This window comes from Natrix helvetica (genome assembly GCF_964273705.1).
Source record: "Natrix helvetica genome assembly, chromosome: 1".
Taxonomy (NCBI): Eukaryota; Metazoa; Chordata; class Lepidosauria; order Squamata; family Natricidae; genus Natrix; species Natrix helvetica.
In genome coordinates, this window is record NC_138548.1 from 307,985,075 (window position 1) to 307,998,667 (window position 13,593).

A 13,593-nucleotide genomic window follows, 5' to 3' on the forward strand; every position below is an offset into this window, starting at 1 on the left:
GTTAATGTTTATGATGGTTGCCATGTCCTGGGGTCAAGTAAGTACCTTTTGTGACCTTCTGACAAGCAAAGTCAGTGAGGAAGCCTGATTCACTTAACAACCATATTATTAACAACTGCAGTGATTTACTTTACAACTGTGGCAAGAAAGGTAATAACATTGGGCAAATTTCATTTAACAACTGTTTCACTTAGCAACAGAAATTTTGGGCACAGTTGTTGTTAAGTCAAGGACTGCCTGTATTGTTGTGATTTTTATTATTACTGTAAGTAATAATAAATCTATAATATGTAGACTAAGAAATAAAAATGCAAATATTGTTATTATTGTCTATATATATTACCTAAATAAATATGACAATAGCAAAAATTGAGGATTATTTTTTGTTTTGTGTTTTTTAAGTTTGGCGGGGAAAAATTGTGTATCTATTAAAAACCTAGATGGGACCAATTGTGTACTGCCATGTACCTTATTTTATTCATTTTACTTAGGAATTAAGCATTAAGAAATGGCTTATTAAGGTGTTATCCATTCCAAGAGATTATTTTGCATCGATTAGATGTAGAACAAAAAACCCCATCAGTATTTTTTCCTGGAAACAAATTAAATTGTAGAATTAATGGGCTATATGCATGAGTATTACTTAACTTTATCATATTAATTGAGTAGCATTAAGTCATGTTAAGCTAATGTATTATTTGTTTTACTTTCCATCTAGATCAAGTGCTATATCAGTTGTGAAGATTCTGAGAGTTTTAAGAGTCTTAAGACCATTAAGGGCTATTAACAGAGCAAAAGGACTTAAGGTTTCTATCTGAATTTTCTTTGAAAAGCACATAGTCTCTTTATAAATAAAACTATAGTAATAGTCTAATGTGTCAATTGCCTCAACCTAGATTACCTTAAGAATGCCTGGGGAAGTTTTAGATCAAATAAATCCAGAGTTCCATCTGTATCATTTTGAGCTTCATATTTCTCAATTGGTTTTAATGATGCATTTCTCTGTTTCCAAATATTTTTAACCAATAGGCTTTTTGTCATATATTCCTGTATTTTCTCTTTCGTCTAGATTTCTTCTTAACTTTCATTTTTGAGTTCCAGTAGTGGTTTGGTTTTTCATCTCATCCTATTTCTTGAACTTTAATTCTTGATCATAGCTTACCTAAAGGAGATGTTAATTTTGATTCTACCTAGAAACAAAATCCTTTTTTTTCATATCTTCTAGCAATGAAAGTTTGAGATCCTAATTATGTTCCTTGGGAATAAGCTCTGTTCAGCTCAAGTTCAATAGAGTTTGTTTTAGACATATTTAATATTGCATTATTAGCTTCTTTATATGCTGTTTATGACTGTTTAATAGTAAGAATGAATTTGGGGAATGTAAAGTGTCTTTTTTCTATTGTGACCCTATTCTGAGTATAGAAATAGTAAGATATAATTTAAAATATCAAATGAAACCTTTTATTGATATCTTAAAAATGAAGTGCTACTTTATTAAGCATAGTGATTTCATACCAAGTGAAAATTTGTTTCTTTCCTTCCTTCCTTCCTTCTTCCCCCACCCCCCTCTCTTTCTTTCTCTACAGCATGTTGTTCAATGTGTCTTTGTTGCCATTCGAACTATCGGTAATATCATGATCGTTACAACTCTACTCCAGTTCATGTTTGCATGTATTGGTGTCCAGCTCTTTAAGGTAAGAACAAGGGTGGGAAATCTGGAGCATAGTAAAACCAAATGATACATTAAAATTGGTCTTGTAAATTATTCCTCATGAGGCTTGTTGAACTTCTGTGGAGATACTTGAACATTTTTGAAATCGGAATGGTGCTCTAGATTCTATTGCTATGCTTTTTTTATGCACAGGGAAAATTCTATCGATGCACAGATGAAGCAAAGCAAAATCCTGTGGACTGCCGGTAAGAATATTTTCCTATCTGCATTTTTTACATAACAAAAAATAAAAGCTTTTGGGTCTCCAAATGTTGCTGGGAAGCAATATATTTCCTAAGGCTCAGAATTTTGATGGAATATAAATCTTCAAGTATCTAGTAGACCCCAAAGGTGACTGAATGTCTTCAATGGAACTTTTGTTTTGTTTTGTTTGTTTTTATTGGATTTATATGCCGCCCTTCTCCCAAAGGACTCAGGGCGGCGTACAACATTAAAAAACACACATCCCAAAAGTTAAAAAGAAATTAAATACATATCCAAAAAAACAAATCGAATTTATGGAACAATACATTTTAAAAATGAGTTAAAATTAACAGGCCAGGCCAGCTTGCTAGAAAAGCCAACTTTTTAGGGCGCGTCGGAAGGACCGGAGGTCAGGGATTATGCGAAGCTCCGAGGGCAGCTCATTCCAGAGGGAAGGCGCTCCCACAGAGAAGGCTCTCCCCCTGGGGGTCACCAGCTGACACTGTCTGGCCGACGGCACCCTGAGAAGGCCAACTCTGTGGGATTGTACTGGACGGTGGGAGGCTACTGGTGGCAGTAGGTGGTCTCGCAGGTACCCTGGGCTTAAGCATTTCCTACAGAAACTACATCTATGCGGAGGGGAGCAAGCAGTGCGGTATCCCCTGGTTCTGTCTTGGGTCCAGTATTCTTCAATATCGTGCTGCTGTCTGAGATTTCTTGTTTTCTTGCAGACATTTCATTACCCAAACTAGGCAACTTCATCAGTGCTAGTCCTATAAATACAATAGAAATGCCACCAAAGGTGGACATATTTCAGTGAGCTATAAGATTCACCATTATTAATTAGGATTACTAAAACATGCAAAGGATTGTCATATGTGCACTTTAAGAAACATAGAAAGAAATTTTTAAATAATTGTCAGTTACCCTAGTAACTATCTGCTTTTTCCCCCAACTCATTCCAATAGGGGAATATTTATTGTTTATAAAGATGGAGATATGGAGAGTCCAATGGTGAGAGAGAGACAATGGCAGAACAGCGATTTCAACTTTGATAATGTCCTTACTGCTATGATGGCTCTCTTTACTGTTTCTACTTTTGAGGGCTGGCCTGCGTAAGTGTATCATTTACAAAAGAGTTTATTTTGTATTGTTTTGACTAACCTCTTCAGAGATGATCGATTTCTTTCCAGGAAGGCTATAACTGGGATTCTTAGAAATACTATTGCCTTGATGTAATGAACATATACCATTTTATAGGTACAATATGTTACAGAGCTATACTATTAATGGAGCAGGGAATGTGAACATCGATATTTTAAACAGACTCTAAATATGATGAAAATATTTACTAGTCCATCACATTTCATTGCTGATGTTACCACCAAGATGACAGCTCACCTTGCAAATAATACTGAATATGCTTTGAATCATTCTTTAGTGGCAGGCATCTTGTCCTCTTGTTCCATGACCGGAAAAGGATCTTCCTTCCAAAATATACTTTTGAATATTGAAATCAGAATTAGAAATTGCTGTTTTCATGATGTTAGAATCCATTGTTCATTTGTCTTTAATGTGCAGGCTTCTTTATAAAGCTATAGATTCAAATGGAGAGAACGTAGGACCGGTCTACAATTACAGAGTGGAAATCTCTATTTTTTTCATCATCTACATCATTATTATTGCTTTCTTCATGATGAACATATTTGTTGGCTTTGTCATTGTCACATTCCAAGAACAGGGAGAACAAGAATACAAAAACTGTGAACTTGACAAAAATCAGGTAATGAAACAGCACCTATTTAAATATTATAATCAAATATCTAATGATTTTCAGAATTCTAATGTTTCCTTCCTTGCCATTACTAAGCAAATTTTGAGCTACAGATCCAAGAGCCAGTTTTAAGCATTGAATTTAATAATTACATTGGGACTACAATCTAGTTCCACTATATGTTTTGAATAGCTCTTTCCTTCTAGCTCTGCCTATGGAATGTAACTATTGATACAATGGAACCATTCACCAATTGATTTGTTTCTGAAATAAAAACTTGAATCACAGACAGATAGTTCTAGACAGGATTGCAATTCCTGTTTATGATGTTGATATTTCTACTATTTTCAGCGTCAGTGTGTAGAATACGCTTTGAAAGCCCGGCCGCTGCGTCGATACATTCCCAAAAATCCTTACCAGTACAAATTCTGGTATATGGTGAATTCTACAGTCTTTGAATACATCATGTTTGTCCTCATCATGCTCAACACCCTTTGCTTGGCTATGCAGGTAGGATTAAAACAAGGTGCCACTTTACCTAAGGAAATTGAGTATGGTCATTTTATTTTACAATTAATCTGTTTCTCTCACTTTATTTAGAATCATCCTCTATACTAGTTTAGAATTATTTAGAATTATCCTGCATGTGATTAGCATTTCCTACAGATTTAGAAATACTGCAAGGTGGCACAGAGAAACGTTTCAGAAAGTACCCTTGTATGCAACAGTGGATTTCATCTATAGTTTTGGAATTATGGTTTTTTTTTTACTAAAATCTTAAGAAAATTACTTTTAATTTTAGTTTTATTATTTACAAGAGCTGTGGTGGCGCAGTGGTTAGAATGCAGTTCATACATCAAAAGCACAATGTCTGCTCTGTGGACTATGGAATGAAGAGTGGTGTATACCATTTGCTTGTATCAGCTTCAATTTGTTTCACAGCAAATTGGAAAAAGGGAGAGGCAACAATACTTTTGGCCACATTTATAATTGCCATCAAATTCTCCAGGCCTCCCTATAATTGTTCAGAAAGTCTGTTTCATAAGGGATTTAAAATAAATAAATAAATAAAATACTTCCAAAAAAACTTTCTTGCTTTCATTCTTTAGAATTCAGAATTGGATATTTAATTGAAATGAGAAACCTTTTGCACAAGAACAATGGAAGCAAAATTACAAACCTGAGTAATGAGGACCTTCTAAATTTGCCTATGTAACAGCATTTTCATATATTTAATCCTTGTATTTGAAGCAGGCATTTAGTTGTGTGCTTCTTCCCTTCAACCAGTGACGTGCAGTCAGGGGAGGCAGGGGAGGCAGAGCCTCACTGCTCTCATCATGAAAAGAAAAAAAATTCTCCCCTTTTCTCTTTCATCTCTTTATTGAGATGAAAGCAAAATACCCCAGGATCACGGTCACGGGGACAGCAACTCCTTCCGTCGCGCTGCGGAGAAGAGCCATGCTGTGCTCCTCAGCGCTAGCCTCAAATCCACGCGAGCCGCGGTCCCCTTCCTGTTGACTTAGAAAAGAGGGCAATGGGACCACATGTGCAGGAGGCTCCTCAGCGCCAGCCTCAGATCAGCGCGAACCGCGGTCCCCTTCATGTTGGCTCAGGAAGGAGGGGAATGGGACCATGTGTGCAGGGGAAGGGGACCACGGCTCGTGCTGATCTGAGGCTAACGCTGAGGAGCCTCCTGCACACGTGGTCCCATTCCCCTCCATCCTGAACCAACAGGAAGGGGACCGCGGCTCGCGCTGATCTGAGGCTGGCGCTGAGGAGCCTCCTGCACACGTGGTCCCATTCCCCTCCTTTCTGAGCCAACAGGAAGGGGACCATGGCTGGCGCTGATCTGAGGCTATTGCTGAAGAGCAAAGTGTGGCTGTTCTCCGCAGCGCAGCAGAAGGAGTTGCTGTCCCCACCACCGTGATCCTGGGGTATTTTGCTTGCACGCTTGCAAAGATCAAAGTTGTCACAGTCCTCCCTTCATGATGATCATTTGATGACATCACCAGCCATAAACCTCACCACACGTCACTGCCTTCTACTAGTCCTTGAACAAAGGCTTAACCATTACACTGCCTGGTTTCATAATTCACACTAAGCTATCATATTGGTTTTAGGGTTAGAATGTCTGTGAACCTATCAATCAGTGAACAAGGGGAACGACAACTGAAACGAATATTACAGTGTCATAACTCCAAACCCTTGCTTTTGCATACTGGTAATCCTTGATTTACAATATTTCATTTAGTGACTGCTCAATGTTACAACAGCACTGAAAAGGTGACTTATGACCAATTTTCACACTTATGACCATTGCCCCACAGTCATATGATCAAAATTCAGACACTTGGCAACTGACTCATGACAGAAACAGTGTTCTAGCGTCATATGATCCCCTTTTTCAACCTCCTGACAAGCATGAAAGCCACATTTATTTAACAAATAAGTTCCTAACTTAACAATTGCAGTGATTCACTTAACAACTGTGGCAAGAAAGGTCATAAAACGGGGCAAAATTCACCTAGTAACTGTCTCACTTAGCAACAGAAATGTTGGGCACAATTGTGATGTAAGTGAAAGGCTACCTGTACTTCAGTGGTGGGTTGCGACCGGTACGCTCTGGTACAGGCATACCAGTGCCTGCCAGGAGCACCAGGTACCATTCTGGTATGGTGCTCCAGAGGGCCCGCCCGCGCTTTTTACTAGTATTTGAAGTTTTTGGGGCTTCCGTGTACGCGCACGGAGCATACGATGGCTGCGTGACGCTCCACTGAGTAGCTGTAGCATCGCGGAGATGTTGCGGAGTGTCGTGAGCGGTAAGTATCCATGTGCGCGCTGCACACGTTCATTTGGTGGGTGCCTGGCCCCGTTGCACCATAACCGGTTGCAACGGGATGCGGAACCCACCACTGCTGTACTTGTCTGCAATCTTACTGCAGAATGAAAAGGTAGTGCTTATATTGTGATGTCATAGTGCACAGTTTAGTAATTTTGTCTCATCTTGGCTTGCTACAGGCATTGATGAACTCAGCCACTGTGGTTTGTAAGCCATTGCTTATGGATTGGAGTTATAGATGGATCAAGCCACTCTGGCTTATTTCACAAGCCAAAATTAAAAGAAATATATGAATCCAGCCAATTGACAGCTTCCAGTTTAACACTGATCAAAGCTAGTCAGTTCCTTTTTACTGATTTTACCCGAATTTACATGCTATGCTGGGCATTGTGGTTTCTTTTGACAAATAACATGATTTGATGAAAAGAAATCATGACTTGATGTTAAGCTAGCTTTTGAGAATTGCTTAAAAATGTTGCTTAAGAATTGCATTATCATATTTAATATCATTGATATCATTGATATTGATATTGGATTTAGAAAAAAAGGGTATTTTTTAGATAACGGGAAGGGTGGCAATAAATATTGAGAACAATTATTTCCTAATATTGGGAGAAATAATATCTTGTTATAGGGAACAATAATTTACTTTGATGTCAGTATATTATTTCACAGTAAATTTAGAAAGAGACAACAAATAAATGCTATTTATAGCTAGGCAATAAGAGACTGTCGTATGTTTGTTTATTTATTTATATTTAATCTCACTTTTATTATCTCTCTCTATATAAAAGTGTGTGTGTGTGTGTGTGTGTGTGTGTGTGTGTTCCAGCATAACTCTGGAACGACTCGAGCAATTTCAACCAAACTTGGTACACAGGTGACTTACCCTGTGGAAAAAAATACTGTGGGGGTAAGACACCTAGCACCCTTCAGGGTGAGTGTTCTTTTAAGATACAGCCTGTTGTGCCTTAAAATGGCTTCTACTGTACTCCTGTAAAATGGCTACTGTACAGTACAGTGGAGTTGCCATGGTAATGGCTTCACAGTACTTCACAAGGGGGGTCACTCTGGTACGGGGAAAAATCCAATATTAGAAATTATGTTTGGTCTGGACATTTCCCCCCTATAAATAAATATCCAGGCAATATCCAGGTTATTGGTTAGTTTTTTATAAATAACTCAAGGTGGCAAACATAGCTAATACACTTTCCTTCTCCTATTTTCCCCACAATAATAATCCTGTGAGGTGGATTGGGCTGAGAGAGAATGACCGGTCAAAGCCACACAGCTAGCTTTTGTGCCTAAGGAAGGACCAGAACACACCATCTCCTGGGTTTTAGCCTTTATGTTGCACCTTCCAAGCTTTTCCTTGTGAAGTATTAACAACATAGGATTTCATATTAATCTTTTTAGTACAAGATTTGCAATAGAGTGTTAGGGATGCATTGTTTTGTTTATTTTGATTGCCTGAAAAAATATTTAGTTATATTAATAATTTTCTCATTTGTTTTATTCATAGCACTATGGACAGTCTAAACTTTTTAATGATGCAATGGATATTTTGAATATGGTGTTTACTGCAGTGTTTACTGTTGAAATGGTTCTGAAACTCATTGCATTTAAACCGAAGGTAAGAGATTAAGTAGGATTTAATTAGCACTTCTTTTTTAGTTGCTTGTTTTAATTTACAAGTATTTATGCTTAAATCAGCACACATAGGTAAATATAAGTTTTTCATGGTTAATTATGAGAAAAACAGTATCTTCACCAGAAATCTTAAATCTGATAGCAGTATTTATGCAACTGCAGGAAATCAAATGTAGAAACATTGTTTTTTTAAAAAAAAATATTTCTGGTAATATATAAATAAGGAACATATTAATGTTATAAATCACTATTTTTTTCTGATACTTCTAAACATACATTATACTCCCAAACATATTGAATGTCAATGTCAAGGCATGTTTAACCATTATAGTACTATAACACAAAACAGGCAGTGTCCTTATGTCACACATTTCAGAGATTTTTAATATATAATTTGGGCAAATAGAACAGACATATGTTTGTAGGTGGGCACTGACACATTTTGGAAGCAGTGTAGTTTATGAACAGTTTGCAAATAAGCAAATGGGCTCCAGAAATTTAACGTGACTTTCCCCCCAAATTCAGTAGTTTAATGTTCTCAGGTATTATTCAAAAATAACAATTTGGATTCAAGCCATTATCAGATTTTTATTTTGGTTATGGATCCAATCTGACCCCAGGCTTTGTAAATGCATAGTCGTTTCTGCCATTCATCATGGAGTCAGTTATACTTGGAAGTAGGAGTAAAACCATGTCATCTCTCATAACTGATGAAAATCTGGTTTTCCAATATCTACATGCTGAGTGGAGATGAACCTCCATTAGAAGACAGGCTCTTCCATAAAAGGCCACCTATGGAATCAGAATGTCTGTTGAGCCAAGAGTCTCAACTTTGTCAGTAGCTACTTGAACTTAGGAATTCTTTTCCAGATGGGCATGTTCAGTTCACAGAAGTCATCAGGGGTTGAGCCCTGCAACTTACCAATGAGGGAGTGGGGGACAACACCATGTTTTATGCTACAAACCATCCCACTACTTTAAAACATTTTTAAAAAACTGAATACCATAAATTGTTAGTTCATGAGGTTGTGAAAACCAAGCATTCTGTAACTAAATATGGAATTATTTTCCCTTGCCATTTTGTATCAGATTTGTGTGCCAAAAAAGAAAAGATACCTAGTAAGTAATTTCATCTTCGGTTATTGCAGTGATGAAGGTTATGAGATATGTGATGCAAGTTTACTTGCTGTGACTTGTCCATATATTGCATTTTTCCCTTTTCCAGAATCATCTCAATTTCTTTCACTTGTGTTCTTATTTGTATTTGCTTGCTTTGCCCCTACACATTGCTGAAAACAATATTGAGCATGGGAAAGGTGTACCTTGATTGATTAATATGTGACATGCAGTTTAAAATTCCAATAATCTTATAGTAACTTAGTAAAACAGGGGCCCATTCAAATATTTTCCGGTTAAGGATTGGCAAGCATTTTGGAGTGCCCAGAGAATTTTATTTTTAAAAAGAGTCATATAAGCTCATTTAAACTGCCACACTGATCTGTTTGTTGCCCATTAGTTTCACACTTTTCTTTATAATTTCTTATATTGCATGTCAAAGTGACTTTGTTCAATGTTTAATTCATTCTGGGCGTTATTAATCATACACAATATCAGAAGGATCATACTTTAGTGCTAGAATACTTGTTTTCAGGCAGAAGATCCCTGGTTTAATCCTTAGACCTTCTGAATAGATCTGGAGAATTTTCCTTTTGGAAACCTTTCAAGACTGTTAGACGAGGTATCAGTTCATAATCACATAACTGACTCAAACTGTTTCTACCCAAAGTGCAGCCTTGTAGGAAGCTCAGCTACTAAAAAAACTGTCTTTGAAACTGTTGGCAAATTCCAACTATCCTGGCTGTATTTTAGGTTAAAACTACCCCTTTCTAACCTATGGCTGAGCATAAGTGTTCTCACAGCATACTAATCATTAACTCTACCAATGATGAGTTAACCATGCCATGAGAACACAGCCAAAGTTTTTAAAAACATTGATGGAAAATGGTCTGGCTCTGTGTAAGCCATTGTGATCCTATCTATGGGGTAAGATTTGGAATGATTCTGTTTAAAACCTAATTCTCCACACAGGGCGCTTATTGGACACTTCTTTATTTATGTTTGGTGTTGCAACACATTAGTTTGCAGAAATAAACTACATAGAAGCATGAAATTATATTTAGAATCTAATATTCTCCTCTGAATTGTCCTGCCCACCAGGATTTTAAACAGGCAGCCATTCTTCCAGTATATGTTATGAAAGATCCATTTGGGCAGTGAAAGGTGACTTGTGAGTGAGGCTATCAGGTGTCCATGAGTATCCCAACAGCTTAAACTTGAGGTGGCAAACTGGTGTCCTTGGGCAACATCAGTTGGGCAGGGCTTGTGGTATTTCTCATCCATAACTATAACTACTTTAGAAGTTGATGTTAATTCGTAGTGAAGCCTCATTGGAACAGTGTAGAGGACAGATATTCTTTGCTCATACTGCCAGTACCCTGTGTCCATATTTACAACATAAACCATCTGCTGCAGAACTCTGTTGGCATATGGCACTGGTATCATGTCACATATAAGCCTTTCTCTTCAGTAGGCAATATTGTTTATTCTCTTCTCATGAGCCACAACATTTTTGTTTGACGTAATTTCTGTTTATGAAAAAGTTAAACAGAAGTATGAAAATATTCTGACATTTCATATGTAATTACAAACATTTGCACCCTGCCTGCTCTGTTCAGGGCTATTTTAGTGATGCCTGGAACTCGTTTGACTCCCTCGTCGTTCTTGGCAGCATAGTAGACATCGTTCTCAGTGAAGCCGATGTGAGTATTTCCCAGCAAACACCTGCAATCCCACTGTGCTGTTTTTTTTCCTCTCTCTCTTTTTCTTTCTCCTTCCCCCAGCTCTTTCTTTCTCTCTGTTTTCCCTTCCCCCTTTTATTATGTTATTTGGACAAGTCACAGAACTTTGGATATGTTCTTAACTCCAAATGCAGGACAGACATAATTCATAGCTTGCTTCCCATTTTCTCAGATTTGAGATGGAAAGATGCAGTACTGGTACATTGTGTTTCTGTGTTATAACACTGTCCTTTTCTTCTCTTTCTTTTCTGTTTCTGTTTTCTCGTGCTACTGAATGCTTGTCCTAACAGCACTATTTCACTGATGCATGGAACACTTTTGATGCCTTAATTGTTGTTGGTAGCGTCGTTGATATTGCTATAACTGAAGTTAATGTAAGTAACCCTATTCTCCCCATACAAAGTAATGGCTGACCATTTAGCATCAGGGTAGAAAAGAGTAGTTGGAAGAGTTATACATCCTTTCGCCTTCTTTTAAGAAATGGATTTTTATGTCTTGTATCAAAACTGGAGTTCTATCATTTGTACAGTAGTACCTGTAGAATATGCCCCAAAATTAAGAGGAATCATGAATTCTAGTCACACATTCCTATGACAAAGATTTCTAATGGAAATTGAGATATCACATTCAAAAGACCATATGGTCACAACTGCATGACATAAGTGTCCTCAAGCACAATGAGTGACCTCTTTGATGGGTCACAAGTTGCATAGACCTGATTTATTTTGCTGTCCATGAGATATCTGCATCATTAGCAGAGAGCTATATTTGGGACGGGGGACCAAAGTGGAAGAAGGCGAAGAAAATTAGGTTGTACTGCAAACAGAAAAAATGATAAAGTATATATTATCCAAATTTTAATAATCATATTTTATAAATGGCCTTACAAATTCTATAAAGACATTTTATGACTAGAATTATAAATTTTATTGATACAGGAGATCTTGCTTACAATTAGAGTGTAAAGCTCAGCTGTAAGCTTTTCAAAATATGTGTTTTTATGTTACTAATCTATATCCAATTATTTATAATCTCTCAATAACATTTGTCCAGTGGAAAGGAATACTTAGCAAGCTCCAAATTACTTATATGTGTCTGTGTACATGTACACACACACCTCTGTTATAATACTTTTTTAAAAATCTAATCTTAAAATATAACTGTGAATTGAAAAATCCACACTATTAAGTTTGTATACCAGGAATGGTCTTGGTATAGATACAATTTTGGATAAGCTATTTAGTTTCATCTTGCTTCATTCTTAATCCAATAGTACCTGAAATTTCCTTTAGCAAATTCATAGTTGAGTAGCACTCAACTATATCTGGATTTGGAGACATGCTAATATGGTTTGCACAAATAAACTAGCAGATTTGTTGAACAAGGGTAGATCATCTTGGGAAGTTTGAATTCTTTTTTCCTCCTGCTTGCTTCTTGACACAAGAAGATCAGGGATTTGTTTATGAACTCAATGTTGTACATGTCTACATTTCATAGTGTGTGGCTACAATTTGTGTATTATATTTTTTATCACTATGTTTTTCCCCCAAAGAACTCAGAATTGTGGGAATAAACTTTCTTTTACTATTTTATCGTCATACTGTAAAGAAGAGATGTGACTGAAATATTGTGATTGGTTCAAATTAATCCTGTATTAAACTCAAAATCCTTGAAGTTTTGTATCCTGCTCTTAAAAGAGATACTCAGACAAGAGATTCAGATTTTGGCTGCAGAACTGATGGAATATATTGAAGAGTTATTGTGATTATCTATTTGGCATGCGGACAGTTGATATAAATCCTTCAAATACTTTTAGTTGCCCTTAGGAAGTATGCTTACATTTAAAAAAAACCTGTGTCTGTACAAAAGCTGGCAAACAAAGAGGTTTTTATTTCACCTTATTATAGCTTCTCCAGAATATACTGACCTAGTGATGACCCTGAAGGAAATAAGAAAGAACCATTCTATAAACAAAGAGGGCTGAAACTTTCCTTAAGATCTGGGAAGCAAGGTAGTATTAAAAAGAACTCAGGCAGGCATTCTTCCCTGATTTCATTGGAACATAATACGAAGAAAAAATACAGGTAGCCCTCGGTCACTGATTGCCTTATTTAGCAACTGTTCAAAGTCAAATTGATGAAAAAAATTGCTTAATGAACAATCCTCACATTTATGAGCATTGCAGCATCCCATCGCTATGGACTGCCTCTTGGTTTCTTTGCAATTGGCTTATGCTTATGACAAAAGAGTTACTAGATAAGGAGGAAGTCTCAGTCATGTGATATTTTGCTTAATGACCATGGTGGTTCACAAATGGGAAATAAGGTCTTAAGCCAATCACAGACATGTGTTTTTCCGCTTAGTGACTGTGGCAGTTAAGTGACCATAGTTTCTAATCTAATTGTGGTGGTTAAGCAAAGTGGTTTTGTGTCATTGATCTATTAAGGACATACTGTATGCCTCATGTTTATTTGAGGCAATTGCTTCTTTGATTTAATTTATCAAGCAATAATGATTTTCTATTAACTGGCCATACGGAGTAATAAAATGGCTTTGA

General features: G+C 36.8%; 1 protein-coding gene across 4 annotated transcripts in view; it reads left to right on the forward strand.

The window, feature by feature from the left end:
- The window catches only part of CACNA1D (calcium voltage-gated channel subunit alpha1 D), a 253,198-nt gene that overhangs the window by 175,800 nt on the left and 63,805 nt on the right, over positions 1–13,593 (forward strand). For 2 of the 4 annotated variants that reach the window (XM_081938852.1, XM_081938855.1), the window contains exons 23-30: positions 719–806; positions 1,587–1,694; positions 1,865–1,917; positions 2,884–3,030; positions 3,497–3,698; positions 4,041–4,199; positions 8,051–8,161; positions 10,914–10,997. In XM_081938852.1, coding sequence (XP_081794978.1) covers positions 719–806; positions 1,587–1,694; positions 1,865–1,917; positions 2,884–3,030; positions 3,497–3,698; positions 4,041–4,199; positions 8,051–8,161; positions 10,914–10,997 — 952 coding nt within the window. Of the gene's footprint in view, positions 1–718; positions 807–1,586; positions 1,695–1,864; positions 1,918–2,883; positions 3,031–3,496; positions 3,699–4,040; positions 4,200–8,050; positions 8,162–10,913; positions 10,998–11,326; positions 11,411–13,593 lie in introns of all 4 variants that reach the window. The other 2 variants (XM_081938854.1, XM_081938853.1) reach the window with 2 other exon arrangements.